At 43.0% G+C, this 26681-nt stretch overlaps 1 protein-coding gene across 1 annotated transcript in view; it reads right to left on the reverse strand.

Annotated features, from left to right (window-relative positions):
• STK32B (serine/threonine kinase 32B) overlaps positions 1-26681 on the reverse strand; it is a 384696-nt gene that overhangs the window by 112920 nt on the left and 245095 nt on the right. Inside the window, exon 4 of the mRNA XM_040238370.1 lies at positions 26053-26226. Within this exon, the coding sequence (XP_040094304.1) occupies positions 26053-26226 (174 nt within the window). The remainder of the gene's footprint in view (positions 1-26052; positions 26227-26681) is intronic.

Genomic DNA, 26681 nt, shown 5'->3' on the forward strand with positions numbered 1-26681 from the left:
CCCTGGATCTTGATTTTCTCTGTCTATAAAGTAAGTGGAGTCATAAGAGAGTCCAAGCTAAAGAATTGCTGTGTGAATTATACGTAATAATACAAGACTTTCTAAAGTTAAACTGTTTGAATTTAAAAATACTTATGTAAAAGGTGAATTTATACAATAAGGGGAGTATGGGGGAGTTTGGGGGGAATGGATATGTGTATATGCTTGGTTGAGTCCCTTTGCTGTCCACCTAAAACTATTAATATCATAACACTATAATCAAACTATTAATTGATATCATAATAATGTCAGTTGGCTATCAGTTCAGTTCAGTCACTCAGTTGTGTCCGACTCTTTGGACTGCAGCACACCAGGCTTCCCTGTGCATCACCATCTCCTGGAGCTTGCTCAAACTCATGTCCATTGAGTTGGTGATGCCATCCAATCATCTCATCCTCTGTCGTCCCCTTCTCCTCCTGCCCTCAATCTTTCCCAGCATCAGGGTCTTTTACATTGAGTCAGTTCTTCACATCAGGTGGCCAAAGTATTGGAGTTTCAGCTTCAACATCAGTCCTTCCAATGAATATTCAGGATTGATTTCCTATAGGATGGACTGGTTGGATCTCCTTGTAATCCAAGGGATTCTCAAGAGTTTTCTACAACAAAAAGCAATTCTTCAGCACTCTTATTTATAGTACAACTCTCACATCAAGAACTGACTACAGGAAAAACGATAGCTTTGACTAGATGGATCTTTGTCAGCAGAGTAATGTCTCTGCTTTTTTAATATACTGCCTAGGTTGGTCATAGCTTTTCTTCCAAGAAGCAAATGTCTTTTAATTTCATGGCTGCAGTCACCATCTGCAGTGATTATGGAGCCCAATAAAATAAAGTCTGTCACTGTTTCCCCATCTATTTGCCATGAAGTGAAGGGACCAGATGCCATGATCTTTGTTTTTTGAATGTTGAGTTTTAAGCCAACTTTTTCACTCTCCTCTTTCACTTTCATTAAGAGGATCTTTAGTTCTTTTTCACTTTCTGCCATAATGGTGGTGTCATCTGCGTATCTGAGGTTACTTATATTTCTCCCAGCAGTCTTGACTCCAGCTTGTGTTACATCCAGCCCAGCATTTCACATGATGCATATAAGTTGAATAAGTAGGGTGACACTATACAGCCTTGACATACTCCTTTTCCTATTTGGAACCAGTCTTCTGTTCCATGTCCAGTTCTAACTGTTGCTTCTTGACCTGCATATAGATTTCTCAGGAGGTAGGTCAGGTGGTCTGGTATTTCCATCTCTTGAAGAATTTTCAACAGTTTGTTGTTATCCACACAATTAAAGGCTTTGGTGTAATAAAAAAAGCAGAAGTAGATGCTTTTCTGGAACTCTCTTGCTTCTTCTATGATCCAACCGTTGTTGGCAATTTGATCTCTGGCTCCTCTGCCTTTTCTAAATCCAGCTTGAACATCTGGAAGTTCTCAGTTCACATACTGTTGAAGCCTTGCTTGGAGAATTTTGAGCATTACTTTGCTGGTGTGTGAGATGAGTGCAATTGTGCTGCAGTCTGAACATTCTTTGACATTGCCCTTCTTTGGGGTTGGTCATTTTTCAAACTGACCTTTTCCAGTCCTGTGGCCACTGCTGAGTTTTCCAAATTTGCTGGCATATTGAGTGCAGCACTTTCACAGCATCATCTTTTAGGTTTTCAAATAGCTTAACTGGAATTCCTCACCTCCACTAGCTTTGTTCATAGTGATGCTTCCTAAGGCCCACTTGACTTCACATTCCAGGATGTCTGGCTCTAGGTGAGTGATTACACCATCATGGTTATGTAGGTCATGAAGATCTTTTTTGTACAGTTCTGTATATTCTTGCCACCTCTTAATATCTTCTGCTTCTGTTAGGTCCATACCATTTTTGTCCTTTATTGTGCCCATCTGTGTATGAAATGTTCTCTTGGTATCTCTAATTATCTTGAAGAGACCTCTAGTCTTTCCCATTCTATTGTTTTCCTCTATTTCTTTGCACTGATCACTGAGGAAGACTTTCTTATCTCTCCGTGCTGTTCTTTGGAACTCTGCATTCATATGGGTATATCTTTTTTTTTCTCCTTTGCCTTTAGCTTCTCTTCTTTTCGCAGTTATTTGTAAGGCCTCCCCAGACAAACATTTTGCCTTTTTGCATTTCTTGTTCTAGGGGATGGTCTCAATCCCTGTCTCCTGTACAATGTCACGAACTTCCATCCATAGTTCTTTAGGCACTCTGTCTATCGGATCTAATCCCTTGAATCTATTTGTCACTTCCACTGTATGATTGTAAGAGATTTGATTTGCTATACACCATACAGTCAATTGGCTATATTACACTACAAAATAAAAAGTTTAGTAAAAGAAATCAAAAGGTGCATAATCCTATTAATAAGGATCAGACATTCTTGATTGGTGCTGTTAGGCCTACACTAGTGATGAGAACATGGTTCCAAGCTTGTAGGGGCTGAAACCAAGTGGGAGAAGCAGTTGAAGTGAAGACAACAGGGATGGGCACTGTGATAGCGGGGCCTATATGAGGTACTTTGGTAGCAGAAAGGACAAAGCATGGAACTCCAATGTGCCTCTCTTTGAAGTCATGGTAATTGTCATGGAGGGGACAATGCCGGAGTTGGTGGGGACACCATACCCACAATGTTCTAGGGAAACCAACCAGGAAGTGTGGAGGATGGACTGATGGAAGGTCAAAGTCTAACCAGCTAGACCAGGAGGTTGTGCTGGTCACGGCCCTGTTAGTGGTCTGGTCTATTTCCTGTCCTTTTCACAGGGACCACGTTTCTCGGCATCCTTGTCTTCTGGCCTCCAGCTGGTGTTGCCCTGTGGTGGAAGACTGGAAGGTGGGGAGGAGCTAGGCGCTTCCTTTGGGCAGCAGCCCTAGCAGGAGTGCATCTTCTCCAGGTCACTGTCCCAGTCCCTGCCTCTGTGGTCCTGCCTGGTTCCAGCTCTCACAGAGCAGATCCTCTCAGGGTCTAGCCCCATCAAAGGAACCTGGCTCCCGGGCAGGACAGCATCCTCCCTACCCCCTTGCTCCATGTGTCCCTTCAGGGTATGTAGCAGCTTTCCTGCTTATCTCTTTGTTGCCTTATAAACCCTTGTTTGTTCCTCAGAAGACATACATCAGTGTCACCAATTCCGTGTACTAAGTTCCCTCTGTTTGAAATATTCAGGGTCGTTTCCATATTCTGCCTGCATCCTGACCTATATACAAAAGCTGATGAATTAGTTCAAGTAAGAGATAATGATGGATGGAGGCAGAGAGGGGAACCAGGAAGATTTGACACTCAAGCGGATGTGGGAATAAAGGGGAAGAGAGCTGAGAGATGGTTCCCAAGATGACAGGACCCACCAATTTGCAAACAGAATCATGAGTGCATAAGGGCTTAAATTTATTCATCCCATTCCTAGGGTTGAGCTGACTGTCTATGATTTGTCTTCATATCTCCAATTCCAACCTGAAGTCAAAGAACAGATGGGAAATTTCTACGTGCAGCACTAAGGAGACTTCGTCCTGCAATATGCAGTTTTTATTGCTTTTCCAAATAAATAAATAACAGTGTATGTGTATCCTGATGGAGATGAAATCTCTCATATTAAAGAAAGCTTGTTTACTTTTTCAGAGAGAACTCTGGTTTCTGCACCAAAACATTTAGAATTTGTAAATGCCTCTGATGATAGTGGAAAGGAAGCAATCTCAATTACTGTGAGTACTAGAAGATATCCTAATGTCTAAGTTAATTCTAGTATCTTCCAAATGGAAATACTGACTTTGATCTTTCCTTTCATATCAGAATCCCATGAAATTAACGTTTGTAACTGTCTCCTAATTGGCTGCCTTAATTCTAAACATTTTTAGAATGCCTTCTCTGTGCAGTTGCTCAGAAGACTCCAGTACCTTGTTCATCTCCCCATGGCTGAGAGAACAAAGTTTGAGCTCTATTCCAGTAGATGAAACTTCTCAACATAAAATTCTAGCACAAACAGCTTCTCAAAAAATTAAAAATAGAATTACTATGTGATCCAGTAATTCCATTTCTGAGCTTATGCCTCAAAGAACTGTTTATAGCAGCATGCATCACAATATCCAAAAGGTGGAAGCAAATCAAAATGTCCAGAAACAGATGAAAGGGTAAACAAAATGTGGTATACACATACAGGGGAATATTATTCAGTCTTAATAAAGAAGGAGATCCTGACACATGCTGTAAATGGATGAACCTTAGACACGATGCTAAGTGAAATAAGCCAGTCACAACAAGACAAACACTATAGAAGTTCACTGATATGAGGCACCTAGAGTCAAGTTTAGACAGAAAGTACAACAGTGGTTGCCAAGGGCTGGAAGGAGAGGGAATGGGGGAATCACTGCTTAATGGGTTTATTCTGAGCTTCAGGTTGGCAAGATGGAAGAATTCTAGAGATTGGTTGTACAACAGTATGGATGTTCTTAACATTACTGAACTGTACAGTTGAGATGGTTAAGTGCTATGTGTGAAATGAAGTCGCTCCGTCATGTCTGACTCTTTGGGACCCCATGGACTGTAGCCCACCAGGCTCCTCCATCCATGGAATTTTCCAGGCAAGGATACAGGAGTGGGTAGCCATTTCCTTCTCCAGGGGATCTTCCCAACCCAGGGATCGAACCTGGGTTTTGCGCACTGCAGGCGGACTCTTTACCATCTGAGCCACCAGGGAAGCTTCAAGTGTTATGAGTATTTCACCACAATAAAAAATAAACAACTCTAGCTCAGCCTTCCAGTTTCATCCTGTCTTGTCAGTGGCAAGGCTCATCCAGGTGATTCCCACCTAACTTACCTGAGCCTCCTGCTCACATGATCCCTCGATGCCCTGCATCAGTTATGCCCTCCCCCACACCACAGCTCCTATCATCAGAGAACAGTCAGCTCCTTGCAGCAAAGCACTTCCTAAGCCCCAAAGGGTTGCCTCATCTCACCTGGCACCCTGTCCCCGGGTGAGCTCACAGTGACATTAAACCCTGATTAGGGCTTTTTCTCTCCAAGCGCATGGGGCTCTCTGCTCTATTTCACTGTAATGTGTGAGCATCTTTGATCTTCCCAACCCTGGGCATGGAGTACTTTGAAGACTGCCATGGTTCTACCTTAATTCTGTCACCCCAGAATGGAGTATTGGATCTGGGACCTCACAGTGGAATCTGTCAAATGGACAAATTTGAGTCTTTCTAGGTAAGTGAGCTGTGGCTGGTTTGGCGAAATGAGGTATCAAGGGCAGGTTATCTGAGCTTCCACTGAATTGTGTCTCTGCTCTTACCAAGAGCCGTGCCTTCTACTCAGCTGCAGGGAGGGGGGCTACTTCCCCTTCTCGTGCCTACAGTCCATTTCCACGCAGCAGCCAGAATGACCTGCAGAAGCACCTCTGCTGAAGCCACGGATCAAATCATGTTACTCCTCTGCTGAAAACAGGGCGATAGCTTTCCCCTCTGTCAGGGTAGAAGCCTGAGCTGATGAATCCTGATTCCCCTCGATCTCACCTCCCGCCCTGGTCTCACTTCCACCACTCCCCGCAAAGCTCCAGCCACGTTGCTCTCTCGCTGTTCCAGAGACATGCCAAGGACACTCCCATCTTGGCACCTGTATGCCTGCAGCTGGAAAGGCTGCCTGCCCCAAGACCCACCTTTCCCATCTTCAGCTCATGCTCACATGGCCCAGAATCAGAGAGGTCTTTTTCTGACCGCCCTCTGTACAGCAGCAGCAAGCCAGACCCCTGCTGTGGTCCGCCCTATGGTGCCGTAGAATCTGACAGCATGTAGGTGGCGCTGGAGGTAAAGAACCCGCCTATTGATGCAGGAAACCTAAGAGACGCAGGTTTGATCCCTGGGTCAGGAAGATTCCCTGGAGGAGGGCATGGCAACCCACTCCAGTATTCTTGCCTAGAGAATCCCATGGACAGAGCAGCCTGGGGGTCTACAGTCCATAGGGTCACACAGAGTCGAACATGACTGAAGTGATTTAGCACACACACACACACACCTCATCTCCTGGGACTTCCCAGGTGGCTCAATGGTAAAGAATTCGCCTGCTGATGTAGCAGATGCAGGAGACATGGGTTCAGTCCCTGGGTGGGGAAGATCCTCTGAAGGAGGAAATGCCAACCCACTCCAGTAATCTTGCTTGGAAAACTACATGGGTGGCAGAGCCTGGGGGGCTATCGTTCATGGGGTCTCAAAGAGTCAGACACGACTGAGCACACACACACCTATCATATCCTGACATATTATATATACATCTATTTGCTGTCTGCCTCCCTCCACAAGAACAGATGCACTGAGCAGGAGAGACTTGATCAGCTGCTCACTGCTGTAGCCTTAGCCTGACATGAGGTAGGTACTAGGTAAGTCTCTGTTGAGTGGATGCCTGCATGGGTGATGGATGAAAGGATGGCTGGCTGCATGGATACATGCACGCATGTTGGATGGATGAATGGACAGATGAACGAATGAATGCCTGTGAAGGCTGCACAGGTTATCAGTTCCAGCCCAAGGGAGATAATGCACAGTGGCATGGTAGGTATTACCAATCCGTTGGTATGGAAATAGCTACACCATCCTCCTCTCTTCTTCCTTTATTTCAATCCTCATCTGGTTTAAAGTAATTATTTCAACAATCCCTGTGGCAACTGTCACAAGACAAAGCCCGTATTTAATAACCTTACTCAAGGTCCTGCACGAGAAGACCTGAAGTCAGTCAGCCCCTTTCATGTGCCAAATCCTCCTCCTGGAAAAATGTTCTCCGCCATCTGTGCCTGTTAAAATGCTACTCAGACTTCAAAGTACAGCTGCTCCGGAAGCCCAGGCAAGATATATAGTGTATGTGATCTCTCACTTCTTGGAACTATCAGGGTGTTTTATCTCGACTTACCCCTTCTTATGATTCATATCCTTTATAGCCCTATATTTTCTTCACTTGCTAAAAGTGGGGGAGGCTACACTGAACCATAGTATATATATATAGAGAGAGAGAGACATATATACTAGAAGAGATATATATCCGTAGCAGTATGTGTATATATGTGGTTATATAGAGCACCAAATATGGTATTTAGCAGCTATTTTTTGGATTACTTTTTAAAAAATTGGAGTCGAGCTGCTTTACAATGTTGTGTTAGTTTCTGCTGTACAGCAAAGTGAATCGGCTCTGTGTACACATACATCTCCACATTTCTGGATTTCCTTCCCATTTAGGTCACCACAGAGCAGTGAGTCGAGTTCTCTGTGCTATGCACTGGGCTCTCGTCAGCTACCTGTTTTACACATATCCCAATTCATCCTGTCCCCTCTTGGTATCCATACGTTTGTTCTCTATGTCTGTGTCTCTATTTCTGCTTTGCAAATAAGTTCATCTATACCAGTTTTCTAGATTCCGCATATATGTGGTTGCTATTATTATTAACAACCAGTTGTGCTTCTCCCACAAGGCCTAAGGCTTCTTGAGGGTAGCTTTGTTGTCATAATGCATCTGCCCTTAATGCCCAAGCTTTGACACTTCCCCATCATTACTTTCTGAATGACTGCAGGAATGAATGAAGGATTCTACTTGAGACAGGGATGCAGGGCCTTAGGGAACAGCGTGGGAATAAGGCTTCAGCAGTCTTCGTGTTCTCACTGCATGGTGCCATTTCCAAAAATGCTGACCTGGTTTTCTGACACTGCATTCATCATCTTGCTTTTGAACATCTTCTGTAAAACAGCCTCTAATCTTTTGGATTCTTTCAGAGATTTGTTTTCTGCCTTCAAATTCTGCTCCCAGATTTCATTCCAGTTTCTTTGACGTTACGTTGAGACCCAGGTCCTTATTTCTAAAATTTATTATCTAACATAAATGCTCTCCACCCAATTGCAGGAGCAATTTATACCCTGGAGATGGAACAATCCCTTTAAGATATAATTGGATTCTCTTGTGTCTCACGTTTTTATCATCACAAAGCCATAAATTCTCAAAATGCTGGCCTATAATAGAAGGGAAACCAAGCTTTGTGCTTAGAAATAACAAAGTTACTCCTAAAATTGAATTGGAATTTCCATCCTGAATGACACTTCTGAATGTCTTCAATTTCTTTTCCCATCTGAAAATTTCTTTCTCGTTGCTCCGATGCTGGGCCCACAGGGTAGAGAAGAAGGATTGCTGAAGTGTTTGTTCTTTTATCTGATGAAAATCGGTAGTTTATTTTCAGCACAGTGTTGCCTGAGGGGGGTGGGGAAGATATTTAAGATATAAAATTCAGTTCAATTCAGTCACCCAGTCGTGTCCGACTCTTTGCGACCCCATGAATCACAGCACGCCAGGCCTCCCTGTCCATCACCAAGTCCCGGAGTTCCAGACTCACGTCCATTGAGTCGGTGATGCCATCCAGCCATCTCATCCTCTGTCGTCCCCTTCTCCTCCTGCCCCTAATCCCTCCCAGCATCAGAGTCTTTCCCAATGAGTCAACCCTTCACATGAGGTGGCCAAAGTACTGGAGTTACAGCTTTAGCATCATTCCTTCCAAAGAAATCCCAGGGCTGATCTTCAGAATGGACTGGTTGGATCTCCTTGCAGTCCAAGGGACTCTCAAGAGTCTTCTCCAACACCACAGTTCAAAAGCATCAGTTCTTTGGCTCTCAGCCTTCTTCACAGTCCAAGTCTCACATCCATACATGACCACAGGAAAAACTATAGCCTTGACTAGACAGACCTTAGTCGGCAAAGTAATGTCTCTGGTTTTGAATATGCTATCTAGGTTGGTCATAACTTTTCTTCCAAGGAGTAAGTGTCTTTTAAGTTCATGGCCGCAGTCACCATCTGCAGTGATTTTGGAGCCCAGAAAAATAAAGTCTGACACTGTTTCCACTGTTCCCCATCTATTTCCCATGAAGTTATGGGACCGGATGCCATGATCTTCGTTTTCTGAATGTTGAGCCTTAAGCCAACTTTTTCACTCTCCTCTTTCACTTTCATCAATTAGGTCATATCAGTTTTATCCTGTGTTTATTAATTACTATTATCCTACTATGAATCTCACCAGAGGCTTAGTATGTGTGAAGCAGGCATTATGCTATGAGCATTCATGGATCATTTCATCCAGTTCTCACATTAGCCCATTTTAAAGATGACAAGACTGAGGAATGATGAGATGAACTGTTCTGAGCTCTCACATTGTTAAGATTCCAGTCCAGGCAGTCCAATCTCAAGGTCATACATGATAGACAAATTGTAAGTCTCACTGTAAAGCGCCAAAATTTAGGATGATATTAAGGTGATTTCTACAGCTCTGAATTTTTATCAAATGTATTTGCTTTTCTAACATACTCACCTCCCCTACACCAACCCAACTGTGTAGTTTTCAACAAGGATTTAGAAAAAATGTATAAGGGAAATATAAGACAATTTAATCATTAACAAAATATACTAATTTCTATAGAAAAACTACTAAACTGTGTATCTGAAGATACATACGATTATTGATATATCCATAAATAGAACATTGCTATTAAAAAAATAAAAGTTTACAAAAAACAAAGCTCATATTTGATAAACACCTTCCCTTTAGAGAGGAATCTATGCTTTGATTTTCTTCATTAAAAGGATGACATTCATGAAAATTTTAAAATAGGAAAAAGAAGAAAAAGAAAATCTCCCTTGAGCCCCAGTGCCCTGGAAAATTGTTTGTTTAATAAGCAGACATTTCTTTACATAGTCATGCAATTTTATAAGCTATAATTTTCTTCCAAAATCATAAAAATAGCTTTTTAATATCACAGGATTTCTACAGTAAGCACTATATATATAAGCATATCATAGGTTTCAGGTCTCTTAAAAGTAGGTACACACTTTACTAAGCTGATTTCTTTCCTTTAGGTTATTTCAAAATTATTGGTTATTGTAGCAACACTGTAATAAATATCCTCAGGCTTAGAACCTTTTATGCAGGTCAGACTGGAGCCCTATAACATATTCCAAGAAGTGAAGTCAGTGGGTCAAATGTATGAATATTTAAAAAGTACTTGATTCTTATTGCCAAATATCTTTTCAAAAGGGTTTTAACAATTTCTACTGCCATCAGCAAACAGATATTCAGACTGCCCAGAGACCATGTTTCTAGAATGCTTCATCTCGGGAAATAGCCCTGTCTCCCCTACAAGTAAAATCCAACCCAGATACCATCATCTCCCTGCAGCCTGAATGACCCTTGAAGCCAAATTAAATCCTGGCTCCTCTGTGTGCAGTAGCACTCTGAACAAGCTCTGAGCAAGCACTTCCACCTCAGCTGAGATGGTCAATGCATGTCTGTCTCCCTAGGCCACCTGGGAGCCCAGTGGCAGGCACACAGTAGGTACTCAATGCATAATTAAGAATATTTGGAGTTTTGAATAAAGAGGCCACGTATTTTTGTATCAGGATTTCTGTTGTGCTGTCTGGCACACAGTACGTGCTAATAAACACTTACTAAATGAATGAATGTGATACTGAGATTAAGTTTACTTCAAAGCCTGTCAAAGCAGAAAAGCTACTACCTGGGAAAACTGTTTCAATTTCTTAGGCCTCAGTTATTCATTTAAGGCATAAAGATTTTTTTTCTTTTTTTAAAAAATTCTTTTCCAATATGGTTTATCACAGGATATTGAATGTAGTTTCCTGTGCCATACAGTAGGACCTTGTTGCTTATCCATTCTATGTATAATAATTTGCATCTGCTAATCCTAAACTCCCAGTCTAACCTTCCTCCACCCTCTCCCTCCTTGGCAACCACAAGATTTATTCTCTATGCCTCTGAGTCTGTTTCTCTTTTGTAGATAAGTTCATCTGTGTCATATTTTAGATTCCACATATGAGTGACATCATATGATATTTGTATTTCTCTGTCTGGCTTACTTTACTATGTATGATAATCTCTAGGTTCATCCATGGCACTGCAAATGGCATTACTTCATTCTTTTTTATGGCTGAGTAATATTCCATTATATATATATATATATATATATACCACAGCTTCTTTATCCATTAATCTGTCGATGGCTGTTTAGGCTGTTGGCATGTCTTGGCTACTGTAAAAAGTGCTGCTGAGCCATAAACATTTATTAAACACCTACTAGGTGCCAGAACCTAAAATCAGGAACCAGGACATAGGTAATTCTGAAAGCACCTTTTGGATGCATATACAGTTTCTGAGGGGCCTCCAGTACACAGTAGCAAGTGTAGGGAAGTCCTCCTTGAAGTGTGAAGAGGATGCCCAAAGGAGGAACCACCCATCTCTCCTTGGACCATTTAAGAGTCTTTACACAGGAGTGGCTTGGAGCTGGAAGGTGACAGTGTAAGCTACACTGGGTCCTCCAAAAATATGTCTAAGTCCTAACCCCCTCTGTCTGTGAATGTGACCTTATTTAGAAATAGGTTCTTTGGAGAAGAATGAAATTAAATATCTTGAGATGAGCTCATCCTGGGTTTGAGGTAGTCCTATGACTGGTGTCTTATAAGGGAAAGGAGTGGGGGATTTGAGATGTGGAGATGAAGGGACCACAAGGTCACATGAAGGTGAAGGCAGAGGCTGGAGTGATGTTGCTGCAGGCCAAGGTACACCAAGAGCCATCAGAAGGCACTGCCAGAAGACAAGGAAGGATCCTCCCCCAGAGCCTTCAGAGAGAAAGAACCCCAGCCCTGCTGACAGCTTGGACTTCTGGCCTCCAGGCCCAGGAGAGAATAAGTTTCTCTTGCTTTAAGCCACCAGGTTTGTGGCACTTTGTTGCAGCAGCCACGGGAAACTAACGAGATGACGCAGAAGATGCCAAATGCTTTATATCCCTCTTTTCCTCACTTCTCCAAAAACTGCTGTTCTGAGAGGTTGGATTCCAGGCAATGGACTGGGCCACTGTGTGCTGAAAGATGAGTGCAGAGGTGGGCTCACTTCTTTCTGCTTCTCCCTTCCTTGCAGTCAGAAATAAAGTCATGCAGCCCACCTCTTCCTTAACTAACCACCTCTTTCCTGATCTGCTTCCTCTCATACCACAGACCCATCCAGGGAGGTGTCTGGCTTGGGCCCAGCCAGGCTGTAAATCTGCTCAGCACCTCCTGCAGGTTTGATTACCCCTACTGCCCACTTCTCTCTGTGGCCTCCTCCTGGGCACAAGGAGTGAGATGCAGCCCCCTGGCCTCTGGTTTGAAGGTGCAGAGTCCTCATTAGCTCACTGGGATGATGCTCCATGGCATCTGGCTCTGTTCCTAGAAATGCCTTTTTTGAGGTTTGGGGTCCAAGCCCAGCTATCAGTAAAGCGGTGATTGGGTTTTCCAGAGGGTTGTGTTCCTTGGGAAAGTCATGTATTTGCACAGCTGTTGGTTTGGAGCAGGATTTGGGGCGATATCCCCTAAAGCAGTAATTATCAACCAGGGGTGACATTGCCCTCCAAGGCACATTTGACTGTATCTGGGGACATTTTTTGATTGTCACACTTGGCAGGGAAGGAGAGGAAGGGCTTTAAGCACCTAGAAGGTAGAGACCACAAATGCAGCTAAAAGTCCTTTAATGCACAGGACAGCCATCACCAGAAAGAATTATCTGGACCAAAATATCAACACCGTCAAGACTGAGAAACCCTGCTCTATAGCCTTCAGAATTCCACCATGAATCCTAACGTGCTTAGTCACTCAGTTGTGTCTGACTCTTTGTGACCCCATGGACTGCGGCCTGCCAGGCTCCTCTGTCCATGGGGATTCTCCAGGCAAGAATAGTGGAGTGGTTTGCCATGGCCTTCTCCAGCAGATCTTCACAACACAGGGATCGAACCCAGGTCTTCTGCACTGCAGGTGGATTCTTTACCATCTGAGCCACCAGAGAATCCTAATAGTTGGGAATAATTTAACCAGGTGGACTGGGTAAGTAAAAGCATTTTAAAGCACCATGCAAAGGAAGAACAGAAGTGGAAGACAGTAGGAACTCGGGGAAAAAAGTAAGGAGTCTGGAACAAGTGAATTTAAAAAGTCTGTGGGTAGAACCAAGGGAAGAGGATGCAAGAGATGAGGCTGGAGGACGGGCTAGAGTAAGGCTCTCAAATATCACCATCATCATCATCGCCATCAGCTTCGTCTTTTTCTTCATCACCATCAACCTCATCATCACCATCATCAGTAACTTTTGTCACAGAAACTCACGTTTATTGAACACTTACTGGGGACCAAGTTTAAACATGCAACACGTAATTTTAGTTTATTCTTTCAACATCCAAATGTAGTTGGGTATTAGTTTCGGCTTGTGACAAATGACCACAAACTTAGTGGTTTAAAACAACAAAAGTTGTTCTCTTACAGTCTAGAGGTCAGAGGTCCAAAGGAAAGTCAAAGTTCTGGCAGGGTTTGCATTCCTTCTGGAGGTTCTTGGGGAGAATCTGTTTCCTTCCTTTTCCCAGCTTCTCGAAGCCACCTGCCTTTCCTGGCTCATGGCCCTTTCCTCCATCATCAAGGCCAGGAAAGCCTGGGGTGAAGGCTGAGAGCTCACATTGCATCCCTCTGACCTCTTCTTGTTCCTCTTCTTCCACTTCTAAAGAGCCTTGTGATCCATCGGACCACCTGGAAAATCCAGGGCAGTCTCCCCATCTCAAAGACTGCAGATGAGCAACCCCTTTGCCGGGAATATAACATATTCACAGGGCTCAGTAATTAGGATATGGCCATCTTGTGGCAGGGGCAGTTTTTGGTCCACCAGCATTTTTTGCTACAGGTAATAAACCAGAGCTTCTGATCAGTTAGATGCTGTGCGTGCGCTCACAAACTCCCAATGCAGGGGGTGCAGTTTTGATCCCTTGCCAGGGAACTAAGATCCCACTTGCTGCATGATGCAGCCAGAAAAAAAAAAGTCCAAAAGGGAGCAGATATATTTATATGTATGACCGATTCAATTCGTTGTTCAGTAGTGACTGGAAGAGTCGATTCATTGGAAAAGACTCTGATATTGGGAAATACTGAAGGCAAAAGGAGAAGAAGGTGGCAGAGGATGAGATGGTTAGATAGCATCACCAACTCAGTGGACATGAATTTGAGCAAACTCTAGGAGACAGTGAAGGACAGGGAGGTCCTCTGGGGTTGCAAAGAGTTGGATACAACTTAGCGACTGAACAACAGCAACAATATAAACTAAAACAACATTGTAAAGCAACTGTGCTCCAATAAAAGTTAATTTCAAAGGACAACAAAATACACGTAGGCAACTATACTGAACAGTTAAGACAGTTTCTCTTTCCAGAATTCAGGAGGCACAAGCCTAAGGGAGTGACTCTGTTTACCAAAAATAAAATTAAATCAGAAACACACAAGCTTTCCAAAATGAGAACACAGATGCTAGCCCCATCAGTTCAGACACCCCAAGCTGAAAACTAGTGCTGTACCCACAAGATAATGAGCAGCTATCTGGAAACACCAAGGGCTTCGGGGACAGAAGAGGTGACTATTACCACAGAAAATAGAGTTCTATTTGCACGTACATGTGAAAGCAAAAGGTGTCACTTTTTGGTGACAGTCACATGATTTTTTCCTTCATAAAAGCCTGGATAATAGATACGATATGTAAATATGATAGAGAAACTGACTGTCATTGACTATCAGTATAGAGACAGTAAGAGCTTGGTGACTTGAGATGTCCACTTACTGTTTGCTCTCAGGCAAGTTATTCCCTCCCCATGAGACTCTGGTCTCACCTGTAAAATGGGGCTGATAATAGGCCCCATCTCTGTTGCCTGGTGTTGGGATTAGGTGAGGTCATACCTGTGAAGCACTTAAAATAGAGCCTGGCACATGCAACATGCTCAGCAAATTTTTATCTACATCATGGGTATCGTATCTTACAAAGTGATCCTGTTTTGTTACCTTCCAATCACAAGTTCCAGATGTGGGGAGAACGCACTGCACTTAAATTCTTATGTGGCTCCTGCAATGCAGGAGACCTAGGTTTGATCCCTGGGTCAGAAAGATCCTCTGGAGGAGGAAATAACAACCCACTCCAGTATTCTTGCCTGGAGAATTCCGTGGATAGAGGAGCCTGGTGGGCTATAGCCCACGGGGTTGCAAAGAGCCAAACACAATTGAGTGACTAACACTTTCACTTTCAGTTCCAAGCCCTGCCCTAGTGAGTAATCTCCTTCTTAAACTATACCCACCCAAAGACACAAAATGACAAAAATCTCCTGTGTGTGTGTGTGTGTGTGTGTGTGTGTGTGTGTACATGCACATGCCTCATTTACTTTTTATGTGTTAATATTTAAAAATTAAATTATCCACAGAGAACATGAATGATGACTTCAAAAAGAAAGCCTGAAGAGCATATACTTTAAATAAGCGAAAATCTTCAAGATAATCAGAGAATTATTTTTCAATTATACATTTTTGAATTGTTTGAACTTTGCAACATGAACACATATTATCTATTAAAAATAAAATCTTCACTTAATCCTATTTTCCATAGCAAAAAAAAAAAAAAAAATTTACTCCTTTCTTTTCTCAGTGTATTCAATAAAGTAACAAAAAGTTGTAATAAGGAAGAACTTTTGTATTCTAATACAAGTTATTCACTAAAGAGATAGTTCCTATAAACTTAAAGTATAAATAATGGCCCATTTCTGGGAATTTTGTCTCCCAAGTAACGGGCATCAAGCTAAAATATCTTTGTGTAGCTCACAGGAAATATCCTGATCAGGGCAACCTGTGAATGACTGCAGGAAGGAAGAAATTAACTCACTCTCTCTGGAGGCTTTAGAAAAAAAAAAAAAATGAAGTCGCTCAGTCATGTCCAACTCTTTGCGACCCCACGGACAGCAGGCTCCTCCGTCCATGGGATTTTCTAGGCAAGAGTACTGGAGTGGGTTGCCATTTCCTTCTCCAGAGAACGACCCAGGGATCTAACCCAGGTCTCCCACATTGTAGACAGACGCTTTCCGTCTGAGCCACCACTTGATCTTAGCCAAAAGGCCAAGAGACTCTAGAGACTACTCCAAAGCCTTTGACTGTGTGGATCACAACAAACTGGAGAATTCTTCGAGAGACGGAAATACCAGACCACCTGACCTGCCTCCTGAGAAATCTTGTATGCAGGTCAAGAAGCAACAGTTAGAACCATACATAGAACAACAGACTGGTTCCAAATTGGGAAAAGAGTACGTCAAGGCTGTATATTATCACCCTGCTTATTTAGCTTATATACAGATAACATCACGAGAAACGCTGGGCTGGATGAAGCACAAGCTGGAATCAAGATTGCCAGGAAAAATATCAATAACCTCAGATATGCAGATGACACCACCCTAATGGCAGAAATCGAAGAACTGAAGAACCTCTTGATGAAAGTGAAAGAGGAGAGTGAAAAAGTTGGCTTAAATTTCAACATTCAGAAAACTAAGATCATGGCATCTGGTCCCATTACTTCATGGCAAATACATGGGGAAACAATGGAAACAGTGACAAACTATTTTTTGGGGCTCCAAATGACTGCAGATAGTGACTGCAGCCATGAAATTAAAATATGCTTGCTTCTTGGAAGAAAAGCTATGCTCAACTTAAATAGCATATTAAAAAGCAGAGGCATTACTTGCCTACAAAGGTCCGTCTAGTCAAAGCTATGGTTTTTCCTGTGGTCATGTACGGATGTAAGAGTTGGACTGTGAAGAAAGCTGAGCGCCAAAGAATTGATGCATTTGAACTGTAGTGTTGGAGAAGACTCTTGAGAGTCCCTTGGACTGCAAGGAAATCCAACCAGTCCATCCTAAAGGGAATCAGTCCTGGGTGTTCACTGGAAGGACTGATGCTGAAGCTGAAACTCCAATCTTCTCCAAACTCCAACTTCTTTGGCCACCTGATGCGAAGAGATGACTCATTGGAAAAGACCCTGATGCTGGGAAAGATTGAAGGTGGGAGGAGAAGGGGATGACAGAGGATGAGATGCTTGGATGGCATCACCTACTTGATGGACATGAGTTTGAGTAAGCTCCGGGAGTTGGTGATGGACGGGGAATCTTGGTGTGCTGCAGTCCATGGGGTCTCAAAGAGTCGACTGATCAACTGAACCGGACTGAACTCTGGAGGCTGACCAGAATCAAAAATGTTTAACTTTATTCCCTCCTCATTTAGTACAAAAGAAGCCTGAATTCTAACTCAGACAAGATAGTTCGTTGGGACAGGAGTCTTCCATCTTCTTGTGTGTGTCTTCCATCTTTATTTGCTCACTTTCCAAATAAAGTCACTATTTCTTGCCCCAACAACTTGTCTTTTGATTAAAAGACCTGTCATGCAGTGAGTAGTTGGGAGTAGGACATGGGAACTCACTCCAGAATTCTGGCTAGAAAATCTCATGGACAGAGGGCCCTGGCAGGCTACAGTCCATGGGATCACAGAGAGTCAGACATGACTGAGCGATTGAGCATACATGCTCGCATGTGGTGAGCAGTATGAGCTTGGACTTGATAACAAAATGATAAGCTATAAAACAGCACTGTATCCTTATCTTTTAGACAATTTGTAGAAATGAGAAATAACTTTGGAAAATTTGCTCTTCTCAAAAATAATGTTAGTTTAAAGAAAATTGCTTGCTGGTGTTTCAGGATTAAACTATTATCCTTCCTAAAGGTAAAAACAGAAAAAAAGATTTCTGACAGAGATCATAAAAAAAAAACCCTCAAATAAATTTTATAATTAGCTTTAATGATAGAAAGGGCTTCACAAATATTTGATGCATTAAGCAGAAATTTTCTCAAGGCTGAATACTTTCAATCAACAACTCCGAGGCAAAGATGTAGATACTTTTCATACATCTACGAGATTCCTGTCTTGGAAAGGAAGCTTGTGAATCTGATGACGTGAAGGATCACTGAGGTTACAAACCTTTGAGACTGTGAGATCATTTGCATGTGATGTAGATTTGGGGCTGGAAGCAAAATAAAATGCACTATATAAATAATCAGACTTCATTGAGAGATTTTTCCCAAGGGAGTGAAAGATACGGCCCTAGGGCTTTCAGGCATTTTCAGACCACAATTTGATAGAAGTAACCTCACTGGTGAAAATTTTTCTCCAAAAGAAGTTCGAAAATAATTCCCTAAAGCCACTTCAATTAGCATTTAGGTCTCTGCTCTGTTCTAAACAGTGAACAAGCTTGCTGTTTCCCAGGTCATATTTGGATTGGATTAGATCTAAAATTACAAGATAGAGGGAAGAAGTACTGGTGCCCTGAACCTCACCTGAGCCATGAGCTCTCTTCAGATCAGTTCATTTTCCCCAAATTGATAGATGTAATACAACAGCACCTGCCATTCATCAAGGAGACTCCAAGAAGCCTTTATTGTTCATATCCTTTATTTTTGTGATGAAAGATAGTTATGTATCAAAAGAATTATGACTATATTTTGCAGTGAAACCGTGAAATTTTTAACATCAAACATGAGATTTCAAAGGAACTTCATGTTTGTGGCAAGCTACTTTGGGAAATTTTTGAGAGGCTGACTCTTCAGATATCAAGGGATATTTGGGCAGAAAAATTATAGGAAGCTGTGCAAGATATAGGTAGTGACCCACTGTATTTGAACTTGTGTTTTCAAGTAATTTCAAGTAATGCATGTCTTTCCTCTCTCGAGTGTTTCTTCATTGATTCAATATATAGTTATGGAGCACTTACCCTGTGCCAGACAGTAAGTCAGGTGTGACTTACAGGCTAGAGGCGTCACCTCTAGAAGGCTTCCTTGCTTCATGGCCACTGCTAGAATACAGCCTTCCTTTGGGGGTTGATGAGATCCATCTGTGCATATTGTTATTTTCAGATGTGGAAGCACCCTCCCTCATTTAAGTGCTCTATCAACAGTTCAATGTATTTTGAAAGATAAGAAAGTCAGGAAAGAGCATGCTCATCAGTGTGAGGTCCAGGGGAGAACTGAGATCAGAGAGTCTCACTTTGAAACCTGGCTTATGACCTTCCAGCTGTGTGTCACGGTGCAAATTGTCCAATCACCATGACAAATGAGGATAATCATAGTATCTTGGCCATTGGACTGACATGAGAATTAAATGAGATGATGTTTATATGTATCTTAACATACACACATGTACATATATGCACATGCTAAGTTGTTTCAGTACTATGTGACTCTCTGTGACCCCATGGACTATAGCCTGCAAGGCTCCCCTGTCCATGGGATTCTCCAGGCCAGAATACTAGCGTGGGTTTCCACGTCCTCCTCCAGGGATCTTCCCGACCCAGGGACCAAACCTGTGTCTCTTACATCTCCTGTATAGGCAGGAGGGTTCTTTACCACTAATGCCACATGGGAAGCCCGTATATATGCACACACATATGTGAACACACGTATACACATGTTTGTATGTAAGCATATATTCATATGTCTATTTTAAAGTAGTGTTGACACATAAGAGTTTAATAAGCTTGATTCACTGGCACTGTTGTTACTCATCTGATTTTCGATGACCTGGCCCTTCTGGGTATCTAGTGACCAGCTCTGGCTGAAGAGCCCTCCGGGGAGGGGCCTTCAGTGAAGGTTATTCTTGATTACCAGTTGAGCTAGGTCATTCCCAAACTTCAACCCATCAATGATTAACATCAGTGGGGGTCTCAGGACGTGCCCCCTACTGAGGGGACCAGTGCAGGCTTTACCCACCCAAATTCTCTCTAGGAGCCCATCTGCCCAGTGTCTCCTGCATTCCTCTTCTCTGAGTTAATGGTTATTTGTCCTACAAATCACAGATGCACGTCCCAGAGGAAGACCTGCCAGCCTCCTCTGTGCTCCCTGCCCTGCCCCCCACCTCAGTCTAGGCTGGGTGCCCTCTTCAGAGCTCCCTTCTGCCTCAGGACATGTGATGTCCTGTCCTGGGTACTCCCTCTGGACTGCAGTAATCTGGCCCCTTGGGGGGTTGCCTCCTCCATCTGGGGAGTGGCCCCTGCTGCAGGCAAAGGGTCCCACCGGTCATTTTCCTCCCAGGGCTGGCACGCTTCTTAGCCCAGAATGTTTTGGAAGAATGAAGGGCCAACTCAAGTGCTCCAAAAAGTAGATCTTCTTCTTTTTTTAATTTAAATTTATTTAATTGGAGGCTAATTACTTTACAATATTGTATTGGTTTTGTCTTACATCAACATGAATCCACCACGAGTGTACACGTGTTCCCCATCCTGACCCCCCCTCCCTCCTCCCTCCCTGTACCATCCCTCTGGGTCATCCCAGTGCACCAGCCCCAAGCATCCTGTATCCTGCATTGAACCTGGACTGGTGATTCATTTCTTATATGATATTATACATGTTTCAATGCCATTCCCCAAATCATCCCATCCTCTCCCTCTCCCACAGAGTCCAAAAGACTGTTCTATACATCTGTGTCTCTTTTGCTATCTCGTATAAAGGGTTATTGTTACCATCTTTCTAAATTCCTTACAGATGCATTAGTATACTGTATTGGTGTTTTTCTTTCTGGTTTACTTCACTCTGTATAATAGGCTCCAGTTTCATCCACCTCATTAGAAATGATTCAAATATATATTTTTAACGGCTGAGTAATACTCCATTGTGTATATGTTCAGTTCAGTTCAGTCGCTCAATCGTGTCTGACTCTGCAACCCCATGAATCGCAGCACGCCAGGCCTCCCTGTCCATCACCAACTCAAAAAGTAGATCTTAAAACAATGATTTATTTTGAACCCACAGTGGTATTTCCCTGCTTCAGTGCTTTCAAACTCACTGGGTTATACTCTGAAATACCTTTTTAAAATTTTTTATTTTTTTTTATTGGCGGATAATTGCTTTATAGAATTTTGCTGTTTTCTGTCAAACCTCAACATGAATCAGCCATCGGTATACATATATCCCTTTTATATTCTACAAATCCTCAACATCAACCTCAAAGGATGGAGGTTTGTCACCACTGAGAATAAATGAACACCTGGCTTCAAAGTCAACTCCTCAGATAAAAGGAAGAGGAATGAGGCACGTAAGGCCCCACCCCACCTCCTCTCAGGCACAGTTAAATCCTTTATGAACTTTTTCTCATGGAATTCGCATCAGAGCCCAGTAAAGCACATGTCATCAGGCCCATGTTGCAGATTAGGAAAGGGAGGTCCTAAAAGTTAAGTCACATGTCCGAGTCCACCAAGACAGAAGATAAGAAATTGCTGGCAATTCAACTCAGGCTTGCATTTGTAGGATTCTACCACTTGCAAGTGTGGCTACTTGGGAAGAAGCAACATTCATCAGTCTGTATAAAATATGGCACTGAAAATGTCTTGTATGTATGCAGTGGGGGACTTACAAGTTGAATGAATGAGAAAGATTGCCCAACACTGTCCTATATCCCTATTCACGGTGAATATAGACACACATCATTTCAAGTCTATACACACATATACAGTGAAAAAGGGATTTGTTGAACCATATGGGAGAGGGAGAAAACCAGACTCAAATCTCTGCCAAGTCTGTAAGTCTACAAATGGTAAGGTAATTCCATTTACTTAGAGGATTTTTTAAAAACAATTTCCCTATACTGTTGGACAGCTCCTTTTCTCCAAGGTAGATTTAGAATCTGAGGACAGATGACCCCAAAGAGAGCAACTTTAAAATATTTATTGAAATATAATGAAATGGTTCCAACAACCATGCTCTTTTTTTTTAAAGTTTTTTGTGTGTGTGTGTGTGTGTGTGTGTGATGTAGACCATTTTTAAGGTCTTTATTGAATTTGTCACAATATTGCTTCTGCTTTATGTTTTTTGGCTTCGAGGCATGTGGACTCTTAGCTCCTTAACCAGGGATAGAACCTGCACCTCTTGCGTTGAAACGTGAAGTCTTAATCAGTGGAGTGCCATGGAAGTCCCCTAACCACCATGCTCTTAACCGACAGTTTCATTTTCGCCTGGTCTGTCTGCCCTGGGATGCTGGCCTCTGTCTCACTCAGGGCCACAAAGACTCAGTCTGGGGGGATGTAGGTGAACAGATCTTCTATTGCTATTCTATTGCACACCTACTGCACACTAGCAGAGCAATCACTGTGAAAATTGGTGAATGGCACTGGTACAAGAGATTGGTAAAGAGCTCACTCCTTTCCGTGCCTTCAAAGCAGCCCAGCCAGCCCACAGACTCTTCTCTGCTACTGAATGACCTTCCGTAACAAATATAGCACAGGGCTTACAAGCAGAGATTCTAGAGCCAGAATTCCTGGGGGCAAAAGCTCGTCTTTGACTGTGTGAATGAACAATGCACCTCAGTAAACAGGCCGCATTTCATTGAGCATTCCCTTTACTCCTATATGGCTAAGGCTGCTGGGGCTATTTCTACTACTGTTACCATGGTGACTACTACAGCCTCGCCTCTTCCCCCTTCCTCTTTCTAAATACTTCTTCTCTTCCTCCTTCTTCTTCATTTGCATTCGGTCATGTTTGCTACTATTTGTGTCAAAATTATACACCTGGACAATTCCAAGAATCAAACTGTACTGAAAGTTTTGTTACAATTTTTTAGCAACAATTCATATCACTTTCTCTCCCACTTCTCCCTCTCCATCCCATTCATCTGTCTCAGGCTATAATTTTGGTATTTAGCTCCTTATCTCGAAATGTATAGGACTCATTGACTTTTCAGTTTCCAGTTCTATCTACTGTGTTCCCACTGTGGATGAAAGAAAAAGTGTATAGCAGTCTTTTTCCTTTGTGTGTCCCCAAAAGACACACTCATCTCCCCACTCCCTCACTTCCCCAATGGGGTATTAATATATTTTTCTGGTTAGGTCAGCTTTCAGGGTTTAGGGGATTATAACTAAGCTTGCTACACAGAGATGCTTCACGTAGTAAATTGTATGATATCCAATGTCCTAGCTAACACTTTGATTCCTTGGAGTTAAAAATTACCTTCTTTCTATTGTTGAGGTTTTTTTCTCCTGACCTCATTTATTCAACTTCAGATTCTTAACCAACTAAGTAAATCTCTCAAGGCAGCCAGATATCTTGGCCATTTTTATCAGCTCACTCTTCCTAAAGAAGACTCTCCGAGGGTCTTTTGATCTGACTCCAATCAGAACTAGTCATGGTCTACACCTTAGGCACAGCTGACATTGATGACCCACCCATCATCGTGAAGATTTCTTATGCCTCTTTCTCTCCTTTGCTGGAGCTCCAGCTTTCCATATTCCATTTCTTCCTCCTTGATTTAGCCCTTCATTTTAGTAGACTTGATGGATGTGAGTTTGAGTGAACTCTGGGAGTTGGTGATGGACAGGGAAGCCTGGCGTGCTGCGATTCATGGGGTTGCAAAGAGTCAGACACGACTGAGCGACTGAACTGAACTGAACTGATGTCATTTTCTAACTACTTGAGACAAGATATACGAGAGATATATTTTTTGAGACCTTGAACTTGTAAAAACATACATCTCAGATTTGATTGATTAGCACGTTTCCTCCACCTTCTAGTGATAGATAATCCCAAAGGATCCTGATTCCTTAGCCTTTATACTGTGTTCTTCTGTGCAGACTTAGTGGCTTTGAAATTTGTTTTGATTTATGTCTGTTTCTAGTCATTATCCTGTAGCCTTGGTGGACCCTTCAATCTGGAAACGCATATATTTCAGGTCTGAGAGACTTTCTTTATTTCATTGATGATTTCTTCCCCCTATGAAGTGAAGTGAAAGTTGCTCAGTGGTGTCTGATTCTTTGCGACCCCATGGACTATACAGCCCATGGAATTCTCCAGGCTGGAATACTGGAGTGGGTAGCCATTCCCTTCTCCAGGAGATCTTCCCAAACCAGGAATCGAAGCCAGGTCTCCCGCATTACAGGCGGATTCTTCACCAGCTGAGCCACCAGGGAATGTTTTCCCACTTTATCTTCACCCCCTCCATTGCTCCCTATTTTCTTTCTTTCTCTCTGTCTCTCTCTTTCTCATTTTCTTCTTTCTCTGTCTGATATTGAACTTCCTGTTCTGGCCCTCTAATTCTCATATTTTTTTTCCCTTACTCTACTGCATAAGGAATATCCTTAACTTTGTCTTCCAGCACATCTTTTGAATATTTCATCTCTACTTTCATGTTTTTAATTTATGAGAACTCTGATCTGAAGTTTGTTCTTTGAATTTTAAGTAAACATAGCATTTATTTTACAATTGCAAAAATATGTTCATTCCTCTGAAAATACCGAGCATGATTCTTTTGATAGTTCTTCCTCCTGGCAGAGTCTCTGTTTATTCCAAGCTTTTTCTCTTTTTCCCATTTGATTGTGTGGCTCTCATGTTAGAAGATTTCTCTGGATGTCTGATAATCTTTAGTCATCACTAACCTAGTTGGGAGCTTACAGCAAAGAAGCAGGTCTCACTGAGTGTGAACTACACAGTCCAAGGGAACTGGGGAACTTCTGATGTCATAATCTCTTTCCTCTTGGCTCAGCCACATCCCCACTGAAATCATTCCAGTGTCCAGCCTGGAAGCTGAAGTCTTGAGCCCAGCTGGAAGTGGGGTGGGTGTGTTATTTCAGCATCTGGTATGGATGCGTCTAGTTAGTTGTGCCATCTTCAGTACTGCATCCCAACTCAAGAGGCTTAATGTACTTCAGTTCAGACACTCTCTGTTTCACACTCATTAGCGAATAAGCCTTCAGTCTTCTGCTTGGAAGAGGAAGGGACAGACATCCAGTTATTCAGGATGGGCAAGCAGATTGGTGCTTTTTAAAATGTCTTAAAAGGATTTCAAACCCTGCACCACATTTTAGCCTCTCTTTTATCCTTTCTTCCTCCTTCCATCATTGTTGATGACTATTCATTCCTGAGCTTTTTAAGAGATTATTTAGCATCTATCAATTCATGGTTATTTCCAGACACAGCTCAAAATTCAGCTTCTGGTGTCATAAGCCACTTACCACGAAACATCGTCTTTCCAATTTCCCCTGTGTTTTGCTATAGTCTCCTCTTTAGTTTTCTCCATCTTTGTGAATTTACCATTTTTCAAACATACTTCATTTCCATTTTATGGAGATTTTAGAAGTGAGAAAATGTAAGTGTGTGTGTGTGTGTGTGTGTGCATGCACGTGCGCACGTGTGTGTGCTTAATCTTCCATCTTTACCCTGAAATTCAAGTCCTTTTCTTTCCCAAATCTTCCCAAACTGCACAAGTTAGAAGAAGACCCTCCAGGCACAATGCAAGATCACAGGTGCACAAATCTGCAGCCACTCATGCCCCCTCCTCTGTGGTCAGAGAGAAGACTTCATTAAGGATCCCACTGCTGGACTTCCCTGGTGGCTCAATGGTAAAAATCCCCCTGCCAGCACAGGAGATGTAGGAGAGGCAGGTTTGATCCCTGCATTGAGAAGATCCCCTGGAGAAGGAGATCTTCCACCATGACCAGTGTTCTCGCCTGGAAAATCCCATGGACAGAACAGCCTGGTGGGCTACAGTCCACAGGATCACAAAAGACATGACTTAGTGACTAAACAACAAGGATCCCATTGCTATCTGAAGCCTCTTGCTGGCCTCCTGCCTCTGCAGTCAAACTTACCTTACTCATCTGTGCTGTGCACAGGCAGGGAAAAGTCAAGGTACTGAGGAAGCAGCGGAAACTCAGGGCTTATATCCAGAGCCCAAAGCCAGCACCGAAGCTTTGCAAGAGGAAGAAATCTTCCACGATGCACAGCATTGATTTCAAGGTATGGAAAGTAAGAGAGTAGAATCCCTCACGTTCCCAACTCATGCCACTCTTTCTAACCCAAGTCTGAACACTCCAGGCTCCCAAAGACATACCAGAATGGAAAAGCAGAGGGCAGCCACGTCTCCAAGCAGTGGGCACCAAGAGAGGAGGGCACACGGGCAGTGGCGGTGTTTCACGTCAATGCAGGTGACGATGGAGTAGGCTGTCCACAGAGAAGGTATGAGCAATAACGATGTTGCTCTGCTTTTTATGATCTGCACGTACCGCCACATCTAAAGAATGTCGGTGAGGAAATACTCTCCATGGCTGCAGACTGCTCCCATCACGCCCTCCCCCCTGGCATCCCGCTGGGGATGAGGTTACCTGTGGATGATGTGGCACCGCTGCAGATACTCCAGGGCCAGGGCCAGCTCACAGATGTAGAGCTTCACGTCCCCTTCTGTGAAATGCACATTCTGCTGCAGGTGATAACGCAGGTCCCCTCCCAGCAGCAGGTCCACCACCATGAACATGTCCTCCTCATCCTGGAAGGAGTACCTAGGAGCACCGAGGAGCAGAGAAAGTTAGGGATGGAGATGTCTCCCATGCCTTCAAGACCAATGGCGCCATTTTCCAGAAGCGCAAGCTGAGGCTCAGAGAGAGGCACGGATGCTAAGTCACAGTGCCCTATGGTGAAGTACCAGTCCTCTGGCTCTGAGCTGACACATGGCATTTGAACCAATCCTGGTCTCCAACACATTACTTCATTTTTAGTGTGTGCTTTAATTAAACATTGGCTGAGCACCAAAGAATTGATGCTTTTGAATTGTGATTTTGAAGCAGACTGTTGAGAGTCCCTTGGACTGCAAAGAGATCAAACCAGTCAATCGTAAAGGAAATCAGTCCTGAATATTCACTGGAAGGACTGATGCTGAAGCTGAATCTCCAATACTTTGGCCATCTGATGCGAAGAGCTGGCTCACTGCAAAAGACCCTGATGCTGGGAAAGATTG

This window comes from Oryx dammah, unplaced genomic scaffold, assembly GCF_014754425.2.
Source record: "Oryx dammah isolate SB20612 unplaced genomic scaffold, SCBI_Odam_1.1 HiC_scaffold_3, whole genome shotgun sequence".
NCBI lineage: Eukaryota > Metazoa > Chordata > Mammalia > Artiodactyla > Bovidae > Oryx > Oryx dammah.